We start from the raw sequence: 24884 nt of genomic DNA on the forward strand, positions 1-24884 counted from the left end.
GTGTCTGTGTAATGCCTGGCGACGAACCACCCACCCACCTCCACCCTATTGTTATTGTCTTAGCACGGGGGCAGCAACGCGGGGCGGGATAACCTTAATGCACAGCGCAGCAGCCAAACACCCGATTATGGAGGTTACATCAACCGGCCTACCTTTACACAACACTGTGGCCGAAAAGTAACGGAATGCTTGAAAAAATACTAATTTATTTGTTTATTTGTAAAAAAAACAGTCAACGGGCAACTTAGCCTAATTAACAATAGCAACTTAACCCAGAAATTAGAACTGAAACTAATCAATCAGACGAAACGCAAGAACGAAGCAGGTAACCGATATATAAGGAAGACACAGGCGACAGTAACGAGGACGAAACATTTTACCATTAAGACATGAAAGCATGAGCCCAAGTAGAAGGCAGCGCGTTTTATATGGTGGAAGGATCAAGGATGGAATCAAGGATCGGTCAAACGAGAGAACAATACAAAGCTTTAAGACACAGAACGTAACGGAACTCAGAAGACATTCGAATTATAAAACCTAGCATTCTATACGCACACTTGATCATGTCCTCGAAGTGCTATTAGTTAGTCGAAATACTAATTAGGTCCTTTTGTAAACAGTTAACGATGAACGCTTCGATTTTCACAATGTCTGCATGAAATTTCTGCTACCAAACAAAAAAAAAGGTTGAAAATATCGGAGAAAGCCTGGTCGGGGGGCAAGCTCTATGGAAAACAAGAGTTTATCGTTGGGGCCACGCCAAGCGTGAAAACTCGATTTGGCGTTAATCTGTAATCGTCTAATCGTTTACGTCTCCGCGGACGTATAAACTTTTTGACATAAGCGTAAACGATAACCATAACGATAAGCAACGACAACGATAACGATAAGCAACGATAAGATAACGATAAGCGCCTGTAAGCACTCCAAAATGGTCGACGAAGGGTCGGGAAAGCCGGGTGAACACGAGCTACACGAAAAAACAATGAATTGATGGTCTAATATCGTTGTTTGACACTTCCAGACCTTGATGATCTTGTTGGAATATCAAACGGATCGGTGGAATCTATTTTGAGTGACGTCAGAAAAATGAAATGTCGCTGCCGAAAACACATTTTCGTGATCATTTCGCAACGCAAACTCGATTCATATCGCTCCAGCAGTCACAGCATACTCATCTGACTAAGCACCATGTTTCTTTTGGCTATTCCCCGAACCGAGATTCGAGAACCCTTTGTGATAGGCAATAGTTGATATTGCAGCTGAAAGTACTCTTGGCTAATCGGGTCAAATGTGAACTTGAGATATAAACGCATAGAGTAGTGTCTGTACCGTATCGGTTGTTGTTGAAGCCCCGCTATTCCAGAGGTTCCAGAGGTTCCAGAGGTCCAGACCCAAGCTGGGGGGATCTCTAGTGTGGGGACTCCGGTCCTACAGTGTCTACATTATGAAAGTAATTCTGGGAGTGTCCGAACCAAGGTCCGAGTCATCAAGCTTCACGCCTGAAAGCCAATGCGATTTATTACCAAGTCTTGGAAGCGTCTTGAAAGCAACCTTGGAACCGTCAGGCCTTGGACGTTGTGGGAAAGCTTGGCCTCAGTCTCAGAAATCTCAAGTGAAATAGGAATCGCTATGTCAAGTTCGCTATCGCTTTTGAAGTTCAAAGTCCTGAACCTGGACACTGGACCAGTGTGTCTAGGGGGACATTGGATCCAGTTGCGGAATGCAGCTCGTACTTGTCCGGCCGCGTGACCATAGTCATTCCAGTTCCTTAGTCTACGATAGTTTTCGTCTATTGTCGCCAAAATGCGATTCTCTTGTGACGGGCGCATTTCTGGCTGTCAGATATTGAGGATCGGTCGGTCGATCTGTGCTAGACCGCCGCTTATTTCATTCCCTTGCGGCAACCTTGTGCGCTGTGGCCCCGTGACGCCGTGGAGAGAGGTCACACGGACCGTGTTCCGTGTTCCTAAAACCGAAGCAATGGCCGTATGACCGTATTCTGGGGAGGACCTCTGCTTGCAGTCGCCATTTTTTTTTCTTCTGTTGCTGCACTGATGATAATTACAAAAACGTCCCGCCTCTCTCTCTCACACACACTCTACCCCACACTGCCCGCCCCCCCCGAAGCTGTTGCTGGCCTACAAATGTTGAACTTTGCTGTTTGTGACACGGCTTTTTTGCCGTTTCGTTTCGTTTCGTTTCTGTTTGGAGTTTTTTTCACCCCCGACGAGATATGGCCGCGGCCGCGTAATTGCCGTCGCCGGGTCGCCGGCTACCCTGGCACCTTCTTCTGGTTCTTTTTTTGCTGGCCACACCGCTCCCTGCCCCACGGTGCTGGGCTGTGTTGTTTTATTTTTTATGCTCCATTTATGCTGTTGCCAGTTTTTGTTTGTTTGCTTGTTTGTGTTTTTAGTTTCTTGTTATCGGCTGTTGCAACCTGGTCCGGGCTTTAGCAGTCCAGGCCATCTACGCGTATGTGTGGTCGGGAGCATAGGTGGACGGACGGCCTCCCAGTGGCCCTCCCAGGTCCGGGACTACCACCTTGTTTAGGTGCGTCCGTTATCGGGTTTTGTTTTTTTTCCGGAACCCCAACAAAAACATTCGCACCAAATGCAGGAACAGAGCCAACGGAAGAGGCAAACAGTGTAAATACAACTAACAGCACACGCTCCAATTGGCGCCGGAGGAAATGGGAGGAAAAAAGGAAGGTTCGGTAAAACATTCACAATAAGGATGTCGCGCGATTGTTTGCATCGCGCGTTACTCTAACCTCACTTTTGGTGAACTGAAAAAAAAGAAAAAAGCACAACAAGATGTTGGAAAGTCGCGGTGCAAGAAAAGCAGGTTTAAAAATCCAAAAACAAAAAAAGGACGAACAACAACATTTCGGGAACAGCAACAACGGAGTCGCAGAGTCGCAAATGGAAAATGTCAAATATGAAAAACATGAAAAGTGATAAACAAGCCCACCGGTGGTGGTGGTCGGTGGTGGACACATCAACAACCGACCCACCCACCTGGTGGGGCGGTCAAAACAGGTCAACAGGCGGGTGTGCAAAAAGCGCCTGTGTTTCTTCGAATTCGTGCCGTTTTGAGTTGTTCTACAACAACGACTACAACAACAACAACGCCATGGAGTGCGAAAGCGGAAACAACGCATTCTGCTCGCGCTGCCGCTTTCCTGAAGCCCTTCCGTAAGCGTCGAGCGAAACTAGGGGCGAAGCAAAACAATGCACGGTTTCAATTATTTTCAGTTAAACAACAATTCGCCTTACACATGCGTGTTTATCGGTGTGTCGAATCGCTCCGCCCGACCAACGGCCGAGGAACGTCTGACTCGGAGTCTGCCGTTATCGCCAGGGAGAACATTTATACCAGAGCTACAGTTGACACTAGTTACTAGGTTGGATCTTTGGATCGTTTTGGCGCTTCCATGAGTTCTACGTGTGCTACGAACAGTCCGTGGGTTGAAAGGTTTCGGGGCGCCACATCAAGAGCCACACACAACTCTATTCGTGCGCCGGTTCTAACATTTCCATCTCACGTTTGTGGAACGATTTATCTTTTGCCTCAAACTAGACCTCAGTTTCATCGACAACCTCTCTATGCTGGCGAAATTACCGATGATTTCGATTCACTTCTGGTCATGATGAAGCAAAGTGGGCTTTTGACATATGAGGTCGTTCCTCTTTGCCTTTTCGGCCTTCGAACACTCCAACAGCGCTGTATAATGTTCCCCCTCATATTTCGCTTCTCTCAGATAGTCAAGATAGTCAGATTGCACCACGCATATCTCAAAATCCCACTACCACAACCTTTCCGAGGCGATTGTTCTGTTTTCGCGGCGCTTTGAATGAGGTTCACCAGTTGCATTTCCCCGCAAATGACGATCGCGCCAACTATCATCCAGAAAAGGGTCCGTCTAGTGTGCGGATTTTAAACTATCGATCACTTTCGAAACGTCAAACTTCATTGTGGAAATTGTAAACATTTAGTAACGCCTTTGACATCCACGAAAAAGAGACGCTCGAAGTGGTGTGGTTTTCAACTTAAACTTCGTTTTCTTCGTAAATGAAGAAGGATCCTCCGGCAACCGTTGACGCTGCCCGAAGCTGCCCCCTCTTGGGCGACATTCGGTTTCAACAAGACGGCGATTCCATTCCGACTTCCGATTCATCTACAGATTTTCTCTTTCTCTCTCTCTCTCTCTCTGTCTCTCTGTCTCTCTGTCTGTCTCTAGCAGTTAGTAGACGCCGGGTGCCATGGTGTCGCAGCAGCAGTACTGTCTCCGGTGGAAGTACCACCACACGAACCTGCAGACGATGTTTTCGCAGCTGCTCGACCGGGGTTGCTTCTGCGACGTGACGCTGGCGTGCGAGGGCCAAACGATCCGCGCCCATCGGGTGGTGCTGTGCGCCTGTAGCACCTACTTCGATCAGCTGCTGACGAACTGCAGCTCGGAGAAGGACCCGATCATCATCATGCGCGAGGCGCGCTACGAGGACGTCAAGTGTCTGATCGAGTTCATGTACCGGGGCGAGATCAACGTGAAGCAGACCATGATCGGCTCGCTGCTCAAGACGGCCGAGGAGCTGTGCATCAAGGGCCTGGCGGAGGTGTCCTGGCGCGAGCAGGAGGCCGCCGTAGCGGTGGCAGCCGTCAGTCCTGCCAACATCACCACCGCCAACACCAGCAGCAGCAGCAGCAGCAGCAACAGAGTTAAGTTCGACTGTAGCAGCACCGTCAGCAGCGACGATCAGCACCACCACCACAGCGGCAGTGGCAGCAGTGGCGGTGCTCCGCCTCCGCACCACTACCATCTGAGCCCACCGTCCACCATGACGACACCGCCGCAGACGACGACCATCTCCGTGCTGACAGACAGCCCCGATGACAGCAGCGTGGCCGTGCATAGTGTCAACCACAACCAAAACAACAACAACGTCAGCAGCAGCAGCATAGCCAATGCCAATGGGGGGGCCTATGAGCTGGAAGAAGTGGCCACGCCATTCGCAGGCACCGGCATCAGCAGCAGCCGGCTGCTTACCGTGAAGGACACTAGTGAGCCGCGCGCTGTGGCTTCAGATGATGACCATGAGCGGCAGGAGCAGCAGCAGCAGCAGCAGCACGCGGTGGGCTGCGATGCGGAACAACCGGAGGCCCTGCCCCCACTACCGCTGCTGAGTAGAGGCGGTGGGCTGCCGGTGGGCAAGAAGAAGCGAGGCCGCCCGCCACTGGACGAGGAGTACATGACGTTTCAGCCACGGTAAGCGCTTCAGCCAGCCCTGTGATGTGAACATGTCCAACTAACCACCACCATTTCTATCACCACCACCAGGCCCAGGCTGTCGCAGCCCGTCGGACTTAGTTTCTCGCCGCTCGCCGAGACCGTCGGTGCCATGGCACCCGAGGGTCTGGTACCACCGATTGTCGGAGCGTCGGAGCCGACCGTCAAGCTGACCCGTGACCCGTTCGAGAGCGCCGACGCCTCCGCCTCCGCCGCCGATGGTAGTGCCGGTCCAGTATTTACCAAGTCGGAACGTCCCGATACGCCGGCCTCGTCGTCCGACCTGGGCGGTGGCGCCGGTTTCACGCACTACACCTGGGGCAGTAGCGGCAGTGTGTCGGGGGACTCGGGTGGCGGCGGTCTGTTTGGGCAGCAAGAGCAAGACCACCTGGCGACCGGAGTGGCGGCCAAGTTTGAGAGCCCCCGGCCACTGGACGATAGCAACCACCACCACCAGCAGCAGCAGCAGCAGCAGCTTGATCTCCACCACCATCAACAGCAGCAGGAACAGCAGGAGTCAACGCCACCGGGGCCGCCGACGAGCCCGAGCTACGGTGTCTTTCTGACACCGACGGAGCAGGCCCGCTGGCGGAACGTGGTCAAGATGAACGACTACCTGAAGAAGGGCCGCCGGCAGCAGTTCTGGGAGGAACCGTTCACCAAGCGCGTGATGGAGGACATCAAGCAGAAGGCGCTCGAGATGAAGAAGGCGGCCAAGATACTGGGCGTCTCGTATGGCACACTGTACGGCCACTACCGGGATACTTACGGGTGTCTGAAGCATCCCTACAAGTAGGTACCTAGGTCCACCAGGACCGGCCACGGCTTTATCACTCTCTCTCTCTCTCTCGCTCGATTTTAGGGATGCACCGTACACGTCGAGGCTGCGACTGCGGGATGTGTCGGGCGAGCCGGGTGACGCGACCGCGACCATCGCGCAGCTCGTCGATATGGTGCAGCGCGAGGTGATCAGTCTGCCGCGGGCCGCCGAGCTCCTGAACACGACGCCGGCCACCATGAGCAGCTACATCGAGCGCTACGTAAGTATGGTGCGGCTGCAGCACGGTTTGCTGGCCAGCATGGCGTACATCTCGGTGGCCAGCGGGGAAGCCGCCCCGTCGCAGTCAGCGCACCACACACCAGACCTCCCGCCGGTGACGAGCGCTACCGACGACGACGACAGTGGCAACACCTCGGTGGTGGTGAAGGCGGAGTCGCCGCCGGTTACCATTGTGCCAACCGTCTCCTGCACGCCGCCGCCGCCGCACACCACCAGCGTCGGTGGCTGACAGCGTCGGACCTCTGGGAGGGCTATCTCTAGAGCACCTTCGAGCTCTTGAGACCCTTTTGAGACTTGAAACGTGGTCGTAGGTTTGTTTGTTTGACCGTGTGTAGCTCTAGCGTTAGCGTACGCGCATCTGTGCGTCAAGTAGCCCCTATACTATGTATAGTCACAGAGGCACCAGACGGGTCAGTGTCAGGTAACCCGTAGCCGTAGTAGCTGCAGTAGTACGCACCGTACAGTACAGCATAGTATAGTAGAACAGTACAGCAGCGGAGGCAACCTCTTGAAGCTGCTTGTTGGTTGTAAGCCACGTGGTTTCTTTTTTTGGATTTCGATCAACTCCGTAGGTTAGGGTAGTTGTATATAGCTAAGCGTTGGCTGCTTGAGTAGTCGTTGTGGTAGTGGTGCCCGTTAGAACCGTCAGGCGAGCAGACGAGTGCTCCGAGTCAGCTGCCTACTTTTAACCGAAGTTCCAATCCACTCCTTTCTCTCAACTCTTCACAGGAAAGCAATTTTTCTAAAAAAACAAACATCAAGCCACCCGCCAAGAGCCCCCGCACGTAGTAGCCCTCCCCCGAACTAACCCCCGGCTAGCCGAACAAGCAAAAGGGCGGCGAGGGAGAAGGGCGACACAGAAATTGATCGAAATCAAAGATACCCAGCCAATTGACAGCTTTTTTGCCCATCCACAGGATCGCACACGTATGTCCAGCGCGGGGCTGAATGGCGGCTTTCTCGTGCAGCGCCCCAACAGTTTCGGTGACGACGAGCCGGATGAGACGAGCCACCGCGCTGCCTTGATGCTGTCCCTGCCACTGATGACGCAGCTGATGAAGCAGCAGCAGCAACAGCAGCAATTGTCGGCTCCGGTGCCGGACTCCGGAGCCCGAACGCCAGCGTTCGGTGCGGTCTCAGCGAGCGATGTACCGCGCGTTGACGATGAGGTGCTGAGTGCCCTGCTGTCGTCGGAGTGTGAGTCGGTGGACGGTGAAACCATGTCCAGCTGAGCTGAGCGTACCGGTCGAGATACGGGCAAGGAATCCCTGCGATCCACGCGACCATCGCCGCCGCCATCCCAAGCCCGCAAGCAACAAGTGCTCCGCTAGTGTAACGCTCTAGGCAACGCAGGGCAACTCGAGCTGATAGGGCTGTAGATAGTGTGTACACCACCGCGAGTAGTCTGTAGGGGCGCGCGATGCTGTGAACTGCGCTGACCACAGCAATCAAGAGCAGGAGGACCCCGTCTATTGCCATCTACTAAGCCTATTCATCCTGTACTGAAGTGTAGAGCTGCTATCTGTGTATATATCTACGTTGGATGCGGGCGGTGTGCCCTGTGGCGCCACTGTCTGTTCGCAAGAGCTCGCGGCTCGGGGTCAGCCTTCGAAAGGTGTCCCGACACATCCCGCACATGAAGATGCTTGAGGTGCTTGACGTGCTCACTCTTGAGCCGTTTCTGTTGAGGTGCAACCCAATTTATTCTGTAGGTTTAGCGCAATCAAAGCGAGGGCAAGGGCGCTGCTGCAAGTGGGTTACGCGTGAAACACCGATCCCAACGTAGGAGGACTAGCTCGTTTATTTAGCCAAAACATGTCGCCGACGGTAACATGTGCCTCTGTGTTGGGGAAAACTTCACACGGCGGCGCAGCAACTGTTCGTGCCACCGAAAGTGTTGGGTTGGATGCATTTGCGCAACGTTGCCTTGCCCAAACGGTTTCTTCCTCGAGCGCTTGACCTTTCGTTCCGTAGAGCGACGAAGCAGAAGCAGTAAGGCCAAGGAATCGTTATCGTATAAAATAAAGCATAAAGTATAGGCCAAGAGTCGTTGTTGTAGTAGCAAAAATCACGGGCGTGCGCATCGTGAGTACGTGCGTGCGAGAAAGCTAGAAAGAATGAGAAAGAGTGATCCGGAGTGCAACGGTTGCTCAGCGGAAGCGACACTCGTCAAGGAGCAACTATGGATGGAACCAGCTTCCATCGGCTTCCAGCTTCTGTACAATCTGGATGGGCAATTTCGCGTAACAGCCTCGTTCCGTTTAATTTATCACAAAACATTCATCCAATTAGGCGTATGCGATAATAAATTCCCGTTTCCACATGCTCCTTGACGGACGTCGTTGACGTGAAGCTGATCTGTCAGAGGCTGATCAGATGAGATCGGCGAATAACATAGATTTATCGCAAATAAGATCGGATACTGACCAAATTCGCAAACTCTCCAAATTCCCTCGAAAGAGAAACCGGCCCACCGGAAACTGTCAGGACCCGGCACGACAGTACGGTCGTCGTACGGAGCAAACACGCCGTTGAAACGGTTCGTCCATTGAATCGCTTGTTTGACGATAACGTTATAGATAACAACTACAGGTCTACAGGATAATTTGAGACGTTAGGTAGTTGCGGATGCATGTCGTACACCGGTGTCGCCTCTTTGACATTTTCTCTCTCTCTTTCTCTCTCTGTGTCTCTCTGCTGTACGAATCGCATCACGTACTGCACACACGCTTGCGCCGTGCGCGTCCACTAGATGGATGTGGAAAAACCGTGTCCTGACCCGTGTGTCGTCCTTGTGGTCAGGTATGGTGAAAGATTCTTCGCCGGGATTGGTGCTATGCCGTTGCCCAGGCAAGAATCTTTCCGACATTCCGTGCGTATTCCGAGGGTGTCCAAGCGATTTCTAGGCAAACTTTAGGACTTCAAGAGAACTGGGACTTGCTCCAAATTTGAACCATCCTACAACGGAAGCTAACACGATACTGAGTTACTGCTAGTACTGTTTCAGCATGTTATCGTTTAAATGATTGTCGTTTCGTTTACATTATATTTAACTGTTGATGACGCACTGTTCCGTAGTGCGCGACTCGACCGCGAGTCGCACTCCCTACTCTGCTCGGGTGGACTTGTTTTTCTTGCTGGACTACACAGGAGTCACAGGTTTTTGTTTACAATCGCCGGTGGTCCTGTTGCTGCCTGCTGCGCTGGCAGCAGAGGTGGCGTAGCGTGTTGTGTGACGTGAGCGGGAAACTCTTGGACCGTGTTGGGGCTGCTTGAGCGCGAGAGATGAGCAGCAGATATCTCACGCGGGGCACGATGTGGGGCTGACGAAACTCTTTGGACGCTCTCGCTCCGCGGTGTCGGTGGAGACGTCGCAATCACAACTCCTCTCGGTGTTCGCTCGCCGTTCGCTCATCTCGAGCCAGCGCCAGAGCCAGCGATAGGACAACGGGAACACTTCAGATGCAGTACGGTCAGTCAACGTTTTCGCACCCGCTTCGCTTCGCACTTCGCTAGCTCTCTAGCGCGTACGTCACAGGGCCAGGACGATCCAGTCGGATCTTTTGGTGGATTGTTGGCCAATTCGGAAACGGCCGATTGCGTGCTGCGTGATGGGCAGCAGTGCCGCAGTGAGCGGTTGGATAGCTTAGCCCGTTACTGAGATCAGCAGCAGCAACAGCAACAGCAGCACCAGCACCAGCAGCACCAGCACCAGCAACAGCAGCACCAGCAGCAGCAGAGCAGAGTGAGTTAACATACGCAGCAGAGTGTGGTCTCCACAGGTCCGGGGCCCATGGAAGGACACCCCGTCAGACCTAACCGTAGCGTAGCCCCCTACGTGGCCAGCTCACAAACGCCTCCAGCGCGCTGGCCTCGGATATAGATATGAATGTATACTAATACCGCGTGTGTTGTGCGTGTGCGTGCGTGTGTGTGTGTGTGTGTGTCTGTAAGGATGAGAAAGGTCTACGCGGTGCACCGTTCCGTGCAGTGGTTTGGGCAAATGTGGCGTCGTTGAACAGTCGGACAGACAGGACCGGGGCTTATGGCGGGGGGGCTGCCCAACACCCTGCTGTCCAACACTTCTATCAAGTCACACAATCAAAGCGCTGTGGGGCGGTGGGGTGGGTGGCGAGGAACAGAGGCGTGTATGACTCGCTCCTGAGGTCCTGAGAGTGAGTCCAACCCAGCACTCTACAGCGGTGTATGAGTAGACGGAACGGGCAGGACACACTCTCTCTCTCGAGTTTGTGTCCGGTCATCTTGAACCCCGCTCCCAGCTCCCCATCCCCCCTGGGGGGGTCCAGCAATCAATTTTTCATTTCAATTTGATCGCCCCGCTGCGTAGGACCAACACGTAGTAGACACCTTCTCGTGGAAAAGTGGGTGAGCAGCGGCAGTTTCGGGCACCAGTGTTTTGCTTGCTCACTCCTACACTCCAGACTCCACCGGAATTGGGAGGCTGAGCTGCTGCTCTTTGTCGTGTCCTGAAACAGCAGAGAAGGATAATAGTTGTCAGTAATCCAGAGAGAGAGAGAGTGAGTGGGTGGGTAGGAGGGAGGGAAAGAGATGGTGCGCGCGTGACCAATAGAGGCAATATCTATCTTTACCGATGGGTTTGCGCGAAGTCAGGCAAGCACAGAAGTCAAGACGGAGCCACGGCAACAACAACAAGTTGACAGCAGGAGAGAGAGAGAGAGAGAGAGAGGTATCTCTCGGCCAGTCTCGGCCAGTGACGTCGGAGGCCTGGAGATCGATAAAAACGGGGGTGCGATAGGGGGTGCTGTACCATACCAATTGGGCCAATTGGCTGTCTCTCTTCTTGCTGCTCCCCTTGCTGTTCAGGATCACCCAGGACCCGGGACACTTCACCAACCGCTTTATAACAACCCGCTGCGTCTGGGCCGTCACCTTTGTCACGCCCCCGTCCGCCTCGAATCGTGGCCACGCCGTGGTCCCAACTTGTTGCTGCTAGCGGCTGGAGCACTGACGAGACACCGCACTAAACAACCCGCGTAGCGATGGGTAAGTACCGGCTAGGGTGGCATCACCCCCAGGTCCTCCGAATGGTTTTAGCATCGCACTTTTGTTTGCGTTGAGCAGTTGTTTGGCACTAAATGTTGACAGCTTGCGCACCGTTGCCTTTTGACGTTTCGAAACGTCAACGGTAAAGTGGGTCGGGTCGGTTCGGGTCAATCGAAACACTAAACAAACAGAGGAAGGTCGGGAGTTTTCTGTTGGTAACGTGCATATCCTGAGTGTAACTATCTGTAATGAGCAGATGCGTTCTTTCGGATGCGGCGCTCGTCGCACGCCCCGAGCGGCCCCACCCAGGAGCCGCTGATCGTGGTGGAGGAGTCGGAGACGTGCGAGAAGGCGGACGAGACGAGCGCCCAGTCGTCGCAGCGCCAGAGCCTGGACATCGACTCGCCGGAGAACCCGTACCTGCTGTCGCCGTGGCGGGAGGCGCGCGAAACCCGCAAGCACTCGCTGCCGACGCCGCCCTGCACGAGCGGCATCACCGCCAGCCAGGTCCGGCGGCTGTCGGAGCGCGGCGGCGAGGGTTCCGGCCCGTCGCCCCGCGAGCAGGCCTTCCTGGCGACGCTCTGCAGCACGCCGGCGCCGCAGCCCGGCGGCCGGCGCCACTCGGTCGTCACGATTAGCCGCGTGCCGCCGACCATGTTCGGGCGGAGCCGCCGCGAGTCGATCGCCGCCCTGCCCGCCGGCCAACGGTAAGTCAACACGGTCACGGTCACGGTCCACGCACACACACACACGACACTCACACGCACCCATTCTCGACAGACCACCGGGGACGGGGCACTCGCGGCGCGAAAGCGGCAGCGGGCCGCCACCGTCGACGGACCACCGCGGCAGCGTCCACAACCTGCAGCTGGACATTATGGACGACATCGTGCAGGCGCGCAAGGCCCGCATGAAGCTGTGGAACACGAGCAACGAGCGGGTGTGCGAGGTGCAGACCCTGGACGAGGCGGGCACCGGGTCGAGCTCGCCGATGCGCTACACCAACCGCCGCTACTCGGACTTTGTCGGCACCGCGCTGCCGCCGATCCAGTCGTTCCGCCGCGCGTCCGAGCTGCCGGTGTCCCCGCTGGCCGAGCCGCCCGAGCCGACCGGCGGCAAGCCGGCCGCCGGCAAGATGGGCATCGTCTGCACCAACACCGACCTGATCTCGCTCCTGTCATCGCTCGCGTCCTCGGCCACCGAGATCAATCGGTGCGGCGAGAAGGACTCGTCGCCGTCGCCGTCACCGTCACCAGCAGCACCGCCCGGCCCGGGACAACCGGCGCTGCGTCCGTTCCCGTCGCTCAAGTCGCTCCTGAAGGTATCACCAGCCGCAGCAGCAGCAGCAGCAGCAGCGGACTCGGCGGCCGGCGGCGACAAGTTGCGGTGCAAGAACCGGTCCAACAGCTTCGACAGCTCGCTGTACCACAGCATCAAGCAGCTGGCCACGGGTGGTGGTGGTGGTGGAGCGGTCTCCCCGGGCGGCACGGACCCGCCGGTCTCGGAGCGGCCGGCGGTCGAGCCGGGTTGGTTCACCAAGCGCCACCAGCCGATCGGGGCGCGCCGCAAGTCCGCGTCCCAGGCGGCGGCCGGGTTCGCGGGCGAGGCGCTCGAGCGGTTGCGCCGCGAGTCCCGCGGTCTGCTCGAGGCGGCGGCCGTTGCCAAGAGCACCGCCACCGCAGCCACCACCGCTGCGCCCACCGATCCACGCCCGGCGGCGGTGGCAGCGCCGCCACCGAAGCACCGGTCACCGCTCAACAAGCTCAAGTGGGACGGCCGGAGCGCCATCGTGGACGCGCGCATGATTGGGCACGCGATCGAGAACTTCATCACCGGCTCCGGCTCCTCGTCCGGGGGCTCGGCGAAGAAGGCGGACACGGCGGCCAAGAAGTCGGGCGGTGCTGGTCCCACCGCCGGTTCCCAGGCCGGCTCCGGCTCCGGGAACTGGTTCGGGAAAGCTGCCGCCGCCGCCGCCGCCACCACCGACGACGAGGACTCCGCCGACACCTGCGACTCGTCGCTCTGCTCCACCCTCAAGGATCTGTTCGTCAAGTAAGTCGGCACCCGGAGCACCGGACCAGCCCGTCTGCGGTGCGCGCTGATCTAGAAAACGACGGCTAACGACACATACTAAGATACACCCCCACCGAACAATGAGAGAGAGAGAGAGAGAGAGAGAGAGGAAGATATACAGATGGAGAGCGACGGGAGAGAGAGAGAGAAAAATTTGTTTGAAGCCAACCCAGGTGTTGGGCCAGAGGCTGAAAAGAGACCCCGAGCCGAAGGGTGAAAACGCGTCCGTGCTCGTTCCAAAACGCATTTATTAATCAACGTCATCAAGTTATTCGATTCTATCAACGTGCATCTTATTCGATACACTTCTGACTTGCCGGTGCGTTGTCTTGATGAAGCAAGTTGGGCTTTTGACATATGAGGTCATTGCAACACTGTTGATGGCATTTTGCTTCTCAAGATAGTCGAACGCAACGCATCCCAAAATTTGGGGAGGCGTTTATCGTGCTTTCGGGCACTTTGGACGAGGTTCACCAGGTGCGCTCCGACTCACATGACGATCGTTTTGATGCCAGAGCTTTTTCTCATAGTTAACACATCGTTCAAAAAGTCCCGGGACTAACTATGAAAACATCATTTTATCGGCAAAATTCTTTATTACTCATCAAGATAATCTTCTTCAAATGTAATACAATCATTCCAACGCTTCTCTAACTTTTCAATGCTATGTTTGTAGAACGATTTGTTGTTTGACTCAAAATGAGCCTCAGTAGCAACGATCACCACCCCATTCGAGCCATATCTTTTTTCCCGGAGCATCTTTTTGAGATCTGTAAAAAGCCAGTAGTCGCTGGGGGCCAGATCCGGCGAGTACGGAGGTTGGGAAGGCAGTTGGAAGCCTAATTCGTTGGTCATCGTTTTGATTTGTGATCGTTTGTTCTATTCGATCGAGCAAACGCGGCAGCCATTTGGAGAAGACCTTTATCATAGCCAATTTTTGTGCAAAATAGTAAATACACTACCAGTTGATATGTTCACCATCTTAGCTCCCCTTCAAGATTTTCAATACTGGCTTGGTGTTTTCGGGAGTTACTGCCTCATTTGGCCGACCCGAACGTTCCGCATCAATTGTATCGGCACGATCTTTTTTCAAGTCTGCATACCACCTACAAATGGTTGTTTTCGACGGAGTAGAGTCCGGATAATGTTTTTCAAGCCATTGCTGAGCCATTGCTTTTCCCATTAGAAAACAATGTTTTATCAACACACGAAACTCCTTTTGGCCCATTTTTTTCACGCTTTCTTGGTTATGTTTCGAATTACATCAAATTTTGACACACCTCATCTGAAGGTTGGTACTTCTGAACCTTGGTATATAAATGGCATTATTAGCGCCATCTCTATGTTAGTCCCGAGACTTTTTGAACGATGTGTTAAACGTAAGGCCAACACGGTTTTTTGATATCTCGACAATGTCAGCTAACGAAAGGAACGTTACACTTCGATCGTTTGAAAACAATTTTGAGGATCGTGGGTTTTCTGGAGTTAGCGTCTCATTTGGACGTCCAGTGCGTTCTGGATCATCATGGTGTCTCTACGTTTGATTGTTGTTTCTCTACGACTCAGAACGGAACCCTGATAACGCCCTTTCAAGCCACTTGTTTCGCTTGAGAAGTATTTTTCCCACTTATGAGTAGAGAGTATCTTGAAATTGTAACAGCATTTCTTTGAAGGTTAGTACTAACTGAGGAAGCGATGAATGCACTAAGATTAGCGCTATTTCTGGGTTAGGCTCGGGAGGCTTTTCAGCCCCTGTGTTACCACGGCTACCGGTTACACGGCTAGGCGGCTAACAGCACCAGCACAGGACGAAAAATGCGAAGAAAGAGAAGAAGACGAAAGAGGCGAACACGACGAGGAGGAACATTTACGAGGAAAACAGCGGAAGACACAACAGAACAAACCAATCCCACCAATGTAAGCGTAGCCTTTACGACATCAAATGAAATCGAATCGTGTGAGATGATGCTCTTATACTTTAGGTCACTTAGCGCAGCAGCTGCTGTGTAACGGTCGTAACGACGTTGAGGCTCCTGAGGCCAGCTTTGTAACTGGCTGCGTCCGGTTTCCTTGCACTCGTTCGTTCGTTCGTCCTGTATGTTTGTTTTGTTCGTTGTTGTTGAATCGTCCAGTAGTATCCTACAGCAATAATACACTCAGAGACACAGCCGCAGCAGTGCCGCCGTCAACACGCACGGACTAAGCCAACGGCCAGGGGCTGGGTGTCCACTGTGTCCTCTCACTCGCACTGTCCTCACTTCCCAACCCAACTACTACGCAGCTCGCAGTTCAGAGATACTGGTTACTGCTCCCGTGCTCCAACAATACTGGGAATTCGGGGCAACACAGTCGGTTCGGTAGCACACCGACCGACTATTGAGCAGCGTGAGCTGAGCGAAGCTTTCTATGGCTCGAGATACTGGCAGTTGACAGTTGGCACCGACGCTACCTAAGCAAAAATACCAGCGTTGTCTTCCCGCGAGCCAAACGTGCTGGGGAACGTAACCTGGAGATTGAGGCACTCATTGATAATGGATCCAGATAACTACCGATCCGATCCGATTAATTATTTTGGAGTCCTCCGACGCGCCCTTTACTTGTTGGGTAAAAATCGCCAATTTTTTTTTTATCGCTGACAGTACTGCGATCTTCTAAACAGAAGATCGGTATTTACGTGATGTTGTTTTCGCTTTTCCTCCGACGGCGGTCTCCCTTGTTGGGATATCCTCGCCATCCTGCCCCGCCCAGTGTTGTTTGTGCACGGTAGTGGTGTAGATTGCTGCCGTCGTCACCAAGACCCCCTGCATCGTTCGCTGTACCTACCTGACCCGACTCTGAGTGAGAATGTGGTAAATATATCTCCCGTAGTATTCGCGCATGGTGCCGCGTCAGCTCCCTGTGTCAGCAGCGCCTAAACCAAACGAGCACCGGAGAGCAGGAGAAACTCGGTGGTTTGGAGGAGTATCAATATATCAATAAGGGCATACAGAGGGGCAGCAAGAGACAGTGGAATTAAATAAGAAACCGTGTCTAACTTCAATTCAGCGATACTTTGAACAATTTTAATATTAAGCTGTACGGGTTTTAGAAGCACTCATAATTGCGATAATGAAAAAAAAAACACGTGAACGTCAAAGAATATCGGCCAAGTAATGCGCCACCGTGGGGGGGAGGGGAGCGGGGGGATGTAAGGTATTTATTGTATACATTTTAATCGGTACCGCGATTCTAAGCGTACTAAGCAGTTCTGTAAGTGGTAAGCATATAGCATCGTCACCGACAATCTGGGCAACTTTTGAACAGTCCCACTCCTTTACCGTCTAACCATCCCACCGGATGTGTGCAAAACGTACACACAGATACACACATACATCTTACAACGGAGGAGTACACTACACTACCGCCCACACCCCAGCCCCACCATCACCCCCATCGTCCATCGACTTTCCCATCCCATCCAGACAAGGACACCCACAAGTGGAGGATGTACGTCATAGACGTCTGGCATGTGGGGTCTATGCGGGGCGTACCTTGAAGTCAACATAAAAACTATGAAATATACTCTCAATTGCACACACACAAAAACACACACACAGTCACAGGGACGGGAAAACGAAGAAGCTGCAAACACTCATAGGTCCTGAACAGTGGAAATTAATAGAACAGAGGCACTGAGGTAAAAGAAAGTGAGCTGGGAAAAATGGAAAATCGGGCTAGCAAAAATGAAAGAAAGCAAGAGAGCGAGAGAGCAAGAGAGCAAGAGAGAGAATGAGGACGTCGAAACAAGTTTAGAGCCGAAACCAAAACAAATGAAATAACTTAAACGTGACAATATCAAGCCAAAACGTAAATCAGTCAACTGTAACACTGTATGGCGAGAAACTATACTTCCCGGTTCACAATGTTCAACGGACGATGGAAGGGGGGGGTGGAGGGGTTTCGTCCTTTCAGCCACCGCTCCACACACACCAGAGGAAACCTAAACACTATATTCTAGTCGGAGAAGTCACAGTCTGTATGACAAGATAACGGAAGAAGAAAACAAAAATAAAAACTGAATGTTTGTACTGTGCGCACTAAGAATTAGCGATCAGCGATCCGCGCCCATGGTTTCCGGCAAAGCGGAAGCGGAAGTGGAGTCTGCTTGATCAAACCCAACACACACGCAGACACACAAACGCACACATACACACACACAGATCGGCACAGCACAGTGGGCGTGGGCGGTGGGTGGGCGTTTCAATGAAAATGTATTGTTAACAAACTGAAAAGGGTATATTTTTTATAGATAAGTGTTTCCAAAACATACATTTGCTCTCGATGCGTCGTCAAACTGATTGTTGTTACATTTACAATTATAATCTATATACAGAAATAGACAAAAACAAAAGTATATAGATATATATATAGATATACATATAAATATAGAGAGCAAACTAGTTGATAAATGTTTACAAAACTTTGATATACAAACCATGTACATCAACACGCACGGTCGCAGGAGTCGAATATTCAGCCCACCACAATATGGATGTTTAGTGAGCCCGGGCGTTGAGCCGAAATTTGTGTCATTACGAGTTCAATCAAGCAAGTAACATTTATTATGAAGCCGAGTTTAACAAACAAACAACCCAAGGTTACGTGGAACCGCCACGCAGGAGGAACGTTCTTTACCTACCGACATACTTTACTCAAGCCGATCTTTAGACTGAAAACTCTTGGTAACTAAAAGAAGAAGAAGAAGAAGACAAAGAAGCAGCAGCCAACAATTCCACAGGTAGACACGCAGCACTACTACTACTACTACTACTACTGTGGCCAAAAATGTAATCAGCAATTTGCTTATAATTTGAAAACTCTTTATTCTAAATTAATTTCATGTCCCCCCATCAAAGAAGCAAAGTCCCAGAAATCTCATCGCTTGATAGGTACCGTATCAGTTGCTGGTTGTGCCTCGTTGACCATTTTTCTCTTGTTCTCGATAGAGCTTTTGCATTTTCGATCATTTTGGGAGCAGAAATATCATTTACACGGTACGAAAATCGAAGAATTCATCATTACCCGTTTACAACAGAACCTAATTAGTATTCCGACTGTCTAATATTGAGTATTGAGAGGTATAATTTGGCACCAGAGCTTGGTGGTGTTGCCAAACTTAGAAACGGTGAACACGGTGTCCCAATCGGAATCACCGAAACCAAGATCTCCCGTTACTTTTTAGCCACAGTAAGAGGAAGCCTAGTGTTTGGAATTTTCGGCATTTTGGGCGCTGGTGGAGGTGGTGTCCCGAAAGACGCGCGTGCCGAGTGAAGGCAGCAAAATTAACACACAATGAACACAAACAGTTAATGGAACAAACACACTACTCAACAATCATTTATAAATAGTAAATTATACGTGTACTTCACCCGGCGCTGGCTTGGCGAAGGATGAACCTGTTGTTGAAATAAACCATGAAACGTACTAACCAAATGCGCGGGAATGCGCTCTTCTCTCGCGCGAAGTTTTGATCGGTAGGTACACCCTTCATTTGAACGTCTGTGAAGTTTCATTTTACTCCTGCCAATTCGTTCCTTGTTCACAAGCCATTTACCATCGGACGTCCCTCAGTATTGTTCTACAATGGAAAAGAAATCAAGAAAAGTGCCCGCAGTGATCGAATTTTTGTTTTTGGAAGGTTTCAAAATTATGAACGAATGTTGAAAGAATTTAGCAACTCTTCGCCTGCAAGTAGTACAGCAGAAATGAAATGGATTAAACTGAACCTCAACATGGTCGTACGAGTCTGGAAGATGATCCACGCCAAGGACGACGCTAAAGAGTGGTGTGAACCTGTGTTTTCGCCTCCAAAATGAGTTCGTGTCCAGAACTCGGCCACGAATCGCGGGTGTGAGCATCAGTATTTTTGGGGTGCGAAATAAATTTTGTTTGTGGATTACCGTATTTTTCCGTGTATAACGCGCACCTTTTTCCCAATCTTTTTAGCTCTAAAATCTGGGTGCGCGTTGTACAAGGGTAGTAAAAATTGTGTCTCCTCTAAACATACAAATGTGCCCTTTGCTTTAAAAAATGCTTTATTTGATTTTCGATTTTTTTGTTGCGTAATGTTGCTACATATGTCACTCACTTATGTTGAAAATTTCGGCTATTTTTAAAGCTCAGATAATTTTTAACAGCTCTTTTGCGCGAAAGAGTTTTGTCTCATCGGCGATTTCTGCCTTCTCCTAGATAAATGGACCACGAAACGGTAATTTGTGTTTTGGAAACAAGAAAAAGCCATAGGGGGCCAGATTTAGTGAATACGGTGGCTTTGGCATAATTAGTTTGTAGTTTTTGGACATAAATTCGCACACAAGCAACGATCTTAAACTTCGTATGCACGTGGTCTGTTAAAAAAATTTGGGTTTCATTTTTGGATTTCGCGTAATATTCGTTATTGACCGTTCTATCTATCGGCAACAACTCATGTGGCACCACGACCTTGAAATTGAAGAAACTGTAAGCGAAACTGTTCACATTCGACCAAACTTTGCTTTTCGAAGGTTACATCTTCTCGGCCCCCTGAGAAATTTTTGAACCACCGATAAGTGCTGTTTTTGGTCGTAATAGCTTCACCATTAGCCACAGTCAACATTTTGAATGCGTCCAGGTTCTTAATTTCGTTTTGTACCCAAATTTTGATATAGATTCCTTGCCATCCATTTTTTTGGAGAAGAAAAAAATCGCCGATGGCCCAAGACACGAGCACAGTAAAACACAGTATTTTTTTAAAATCACAAATTTCCGGATACTTTATTGTCACAATGTACCTTTTCAGAGAGTGACAATGAGGAGTACATTGAACAGCAATTAGAGAATGGGCTCAATTACGAAACTCGAATCGAGAACTCGAACGGTCATCTGAGTTCATTTTGCTATCGCGGCAGTCGATCGACTTTCCGTACGGAAAGGATGAACTTTCCATGGCGGGAGCTTTCAACTGGATGAACTATTTGCCGGTTATCGAGTATTTTTGGCATCATGAAACTCGTATTCGTACTCGAATTTGACAAACGGATTTCCGTCAACTTTTTGCTACGGAAAGAGCAGCTCTGTTAGGATGTCTTTGATTTTATCAATTAGTTTGTATTGTTTATGCTCCGCAGGGATAGCTAGGTAGGCCGAAAGGATACTGGTGGGTTTTTTTTTCTTTCATCTGGTAGCCAATTAGCCCGTAAAGAAACTAATTAGCCCGGAAGAAAGAAGGGCAAGGGTAGGTAAGTGTTTTGTATTCCTGTGGTTACCGCAATCCCAAATAGGCCGGAAAGATACGGGTAATTTTTTTTTTTTTCAATCATGTTGCTACAGCAGTTGCGAATAGGGCGAAGAGATTCGGGTAAGTTTGCTTCTATTTCGGAAAGTATAGTCAAAAACATTTCCCTTGAGATGCGAATATTTTTCTTGAACCCGCAACAAGATTATTACATGAAAGAAAAATCGATTGATCATTTTCGATTTTGGGCACACTTACCCTGATGATGAAAAATTCAGTGGGTCGGATTTACATCGCAATATTTTGCGATTTTCAGTTTTGCGAATCGTAACATTTTCAGTTTCTTCGCTATCACTGTCGCTATCGAAAACGTAATACGCGGAAATCATCTTAAAATTGTAGAAATGTAAAAGCAAGAATCGTACGCACATCTGAACTGCTATCTGTGTATGTGTATCTGTGTGTGCAATGTTTACAAAAATGCACCAGAATGGCAGTTCGTACTCGAAGAGCTTGACAAGCTTTCAAATTTAAGCTTTTTGGCACATTTTAGCACATTTAGCACTCGGAGCTTCTCTAATTGAAAACCGTGATACCGACCATCGAGTTCGACAAACGAGAACGAGAAGTTCACTCGAATCCGCCGTACGAATTCTGTAATAGGGGGGAATATCAATTTGTCAGACAGCAGTGAATCTGAGTTTGAAGATTATTACGAAATATAAAATACTAATATGTCTTTTGCAGTGTATACGCATTTTATATTTAGTCTACTTTAGAATATTTTTAGAATATTTAGAATAACACATTATTATCATTTGGTATTTGGTATTTGTGATACCCACATATCTGAAAAATGTATAATAAAAAACTCTTTTCCAATTTTTTTCTTTTAAAATATGGGTACCGACCCGGTTTGCGGACGAAAGCAATCCTTCTTCATGCAGGACGCGTGCAGCGTGTCACAAGAGCGCTTTCGACAATCCATGGCAAAAATCCATGAATTAATGTTCGAATGGTTGGAGCGTTCAGCAGCACCCTGGCCCCTAGCGACTTCCATCCGTTTCCAGACCTCAAAAACCACAACCAACGCATTTAACGCATTTTTCACCAAACGATGAGCTCCATAAGGAACTCTGCATCAAACCTGATTGAACAGCCTCCGAACAGAAGTGGTCAATTGATAAAGCAACATTTTACGAACCCCGCGCTGCGCAGTTAGCTAAACCGTTCCACTCTCGATCGCCACATTCCCCGGAACGAGCGTGAGCTTATCGGAACGGGACGCACTGTTTGGCGTTGATAAGGGGGCTGCGCGCGATGCGGCTGGCAACGTATCACTTGCCCAGTCCCTGCATCATATCGAGAGAATTGCCGTGATGACGACCCGACGACCATCGATGGCCGGGTTTTTGCGTGGGGCTATATCTCCACGCGCGCAAGCAAATACCTGTTTGCGGCGCGAGGTTGCAGCGAAACCGGACCAGAAACCCATGTGCCCGTGGCCCGGACCTGTGCTGTGTCGAGTGTGTCGCCAAAGATAGTGAACGCTTATCAGGCGGGCGCGCTCGTGGTCGTGTTTACGAACGCTCGCCAGGGGCTCGCCTATGTGTGCCGCTGTTGGCAGGCCACTGAACGGCTGATAAAGCCGCCCGAGCGCTCGACGAGCTGGGGCACACTCGAGGGGCACACTGCTCGGCCGGGTCCAGTTGCCAACGGGCTGCAGTCGGTGCCGGTTGCCTGTGTAACACAAGTGTAAGTAATTCGGGTTCGGGTTCGGCACAGGGCATCTCTGGCTCGGTGGTTGCGTAATACCACCACTACTGCGTGCTGACTGGAAGGCTAACTAACTAACGGACGCATTCGGTTTCGCTTTCGCGCAGCATGATAGGAGCTGCCGCACGAATCTTGGCTCAAGTGAAGGTCCTCAAGTCGCCCCGCCCCGCAACACTGGTTCTGGTCCGCGGCATGGCAGCGTATCTGGTGGAGGACAAGCAGGAGTACGGCTTCCTGCGGGAGCTCGGGCTGGAGCGGGTGAACGCGGGCGTGTACGATGGTGCCGGGTGGAGCGCGGGCCACGGTGAGCTGGTACAGTCGGTGGACCCGGCAACGGGGCGCATCATCGCCGAGGTGACGACGGGCAACGAGGCGGACGCGGACCGGTGCATCGCGGCGGGCGTGAAGGCGTACGACGAGTGGCGCCGCCTGCCGGCCCCGTTCCGCGGCGAGATCGTGCGCCAGATCGGGGACGAGCTGCGGAAGTACCGGGAGCCGCTCGGCCAGCTCGTGTCGCTCGAGATGGGCAAGATCCGGGCGGAGGGCGTCGGCGAGGTGCAGGAGTTCGTCGACATCTGCGACTACGCGGTCGGGCTGTCGCGCATGTTCGCCGGCCAGATCCTGCCGTCGGAGCGCCCGCAGCACACGATCCTGGAGAAGTGGAACCCGCTCGGGCTGGTCGGCATCATCTCCGCGTTCAACTTCCCGTGCGCCGTGTTCGGCTGGAATGCCGCGATCGCGCTCACCGTCGGCGACTCGGTCCTGTGGAAGGGGGCCCCCAGCACGCCGCTCGTCAGCATCGCGACGACGCGCATCGTGGCGGAGGTCCTGCGCCGCAACCGCGTGCCGCCCGCGGTGGTGACGCTCTGCCAGGGGGGCACCGACGTCGGCCAGCGGATGGCGGCCGACCCGCGCGTCAAGCTGCTCTCCTTCACCGGCAGCACGGAGGTGGGGCGCGAGGTCGGCGTCCAGGTGCAGCGCCGGTTCGGCCGGGTGCTGCTCGAGCTCGGCGGCAACAACGCGCTCCTGATCAACGAGGACGCCCCGGCCGAGATGGCGCTGGATGCCGCGTTCTTCGGCTGCATCGGGACCGCCGGCCAGCGCTGCACCAGCACCCGCCGGCTCATCATCCACGAGCGGCTGTACGACGTGTTCCTGCGCAAGCTGGTCGCCCGCTACACGGCCCTGCTGCAGCGCGTCGGCCACCCGCTCGATAGCGCCACGCTCTACGGCCCGCTCCACAACCAGCGCGCCGTCGAGGGGTACCGGGCCGCGGTGGCGGAGGCCGTCCAGCAGGGCGGCCGCATCGAGTGCGGCGGCCGGGTGCTCGAGCGGGCCGGCTGCTTCGTCGAGCCGACCATCATCTCCGGCCTGGCGCACGACGCCCCGGTCGTCCTGCGCGAAACGTTCGCCCCGATCGTGTACCTCTTCAAGGCGCGCAACCTCGCCGAGGCCATCGCCTGGAACAACGAGGTCGACCAGGGCCTCTCGTCCGCGCTCTTCACCAGCAACGTACAGTCGGCGTTCCAGGTAGGAGCCCTAACCTCTAACCCCCTGTACCCCCAGCAGCATACACGCTCACGTATACGCCTTCCCCCCTTTTTTTTTGTAGTGGATCGGCGAGACCGGGTCCGACTGTGGCATCGTCAACATCAACACGTCACCGTCCGGGGCCGAGATAGGCGGTGCGTTCGGTGGCGAAAAGGCCACCGGAGGGGGCCGCGAGTCCGGCTCCGACGCCTGGAAGCAGTACGTGCGCCGCTCGACCATCACCGTGAACCACTCGTCGAACCTGCCGCTCGCCCAGGGCATCGTTTTCGAGTGACGCACGACCCCTGACCTGACTTCTGGCCAGCCACAAGCAACACAGCATCCTTCTCACAATAAAAGGCTCCGTTCGGGCCGCCCCCCCCCCCCCCCGGCCGAATGTGGCTGGGCCAACCAACACCAACTATCACCAACTTTCGGTTGTTTTCTCTATCAAATCGGACCTCCTATCAAATCGGTCACATCGGTGTGTCCTCTCTGGGGGGCCCACCAATCGCGGGGTTGATTTTTGTTTTTTGTTTTTGGCCTCTTTTTGGAAAACTGCAAAAAAGAGCAAAATTACAATCCGGGATTGGGTAACAGAGTTGCTTTTGTACCGGTTTCGGGCGCGCGGTTTTTCACGCGGTTTTTCCGGCTGTGGCTCTGGTTAACAGTTTGCGTGTTGCATTTTCGTCTAAAAGTCGCTTCCTCTCGCGGAGTGCAAACCGGCAATCGACCAGCATTCTGTGTATAGCCGTTTTCTTCAACTAAACTCAAAAAATTTTATGTCATCCTACAACATGTATCGAAAAGTGAGCCAACCAACACGCATGACAAGGGGGTCAGCAGGACCTTGATTGACCGGTAACAATGAAGGTTAC

General features: G+C 52.4%; 3 protein-coding genes across 3 annotated transcripts in view; all 3 read left to right on the forward strand.

The window, feature by feature from the left end:
- The window catches only part of LOC131213400 (broad-complex core protein isoforms 1/2/3/4/5), a 15588-nt gene extending 7295 nt beyond the window's left edge, over positions 1-8293 (forward strand). The window contains exons 2-6 of the mRNA XM_058207435.1: positions 4247-4661; positions 4764-5269; positions 5342-6082; positions 6153-6330; positions 7268-8293. Of these exons, the coding sequence (XP_058063418.1) occupies positions 4266-4661; positions 4764-5269; positions 5342-6082; positions 6153-6330; positions 7268-7582 (2136 nt within the window). The 5' untranslated portion in view covers positions 4247-4265 and the 3' untranslated portion in view covers positions 7583-8293. The remainder of the gene's footprint in view (positions 1-4246; positions 4662-4763; positions 5270-5341; positions 6083-6152; positions 6331-7267) is intronic.
- A 2965-nt stretch (positions 8294-11258) lies between these two features.
- LOC131213613 (uncharacterized) lies at positions 11259-13431 on the forward strand. Its single transcript, XM_058207685.1, has 4 exons — positions 11259-11375; positions 11632-12082; positions 12156-13012; positions 13058-13431. The coding sequence occupies exons 1-4, from the start codon at positions 11372-11374 to the stop codon at positions 13429-13431; spliced, it is 1686 nt and encodes a 561-aa protein (XP_058063668.1). The 5' UTR covers positions 11259-11371.
- An 8800-nt stretch (positions 13432-22231) lies between these two features.
- On the forward strand, positions 22232-24427 carry LOC131213976 (putative aldehyde dehydrogenase family 7 member A1 homolog). The gene is made up of 3 exons (XM_058208254.1): positions 22232-22455; positions 22584-24006; positions 24089-24427. The coding sequence occupies exons 2-3, from the start codon at positions 22585-22587 to the stop codon at positions 24299-24301; spliced, it is 1635 nt and encodes a 544-aa protein (XP_058064237.1). The 5' UTR covers positions 22232-22455; position 22584; the 3' UTR covers positions 24302-24427.
- The last annotated feature ends 457 nt before the right edge of the window (positions 24428-24884 follow it).

Source organism: Anopheles bellator, chromosome X, assembly GCF_943735745.2.
Source record: "Anopheles bellator chromosome X, idAnoBellAS_SP24_06.2, whole genome shotgun sequence".
Lineage (NCBI taxonomy): Eukaryota > Metazoa > Arthropoda > Insecta > Diptera > Culicidae > Anopheles > Anopheles bellator.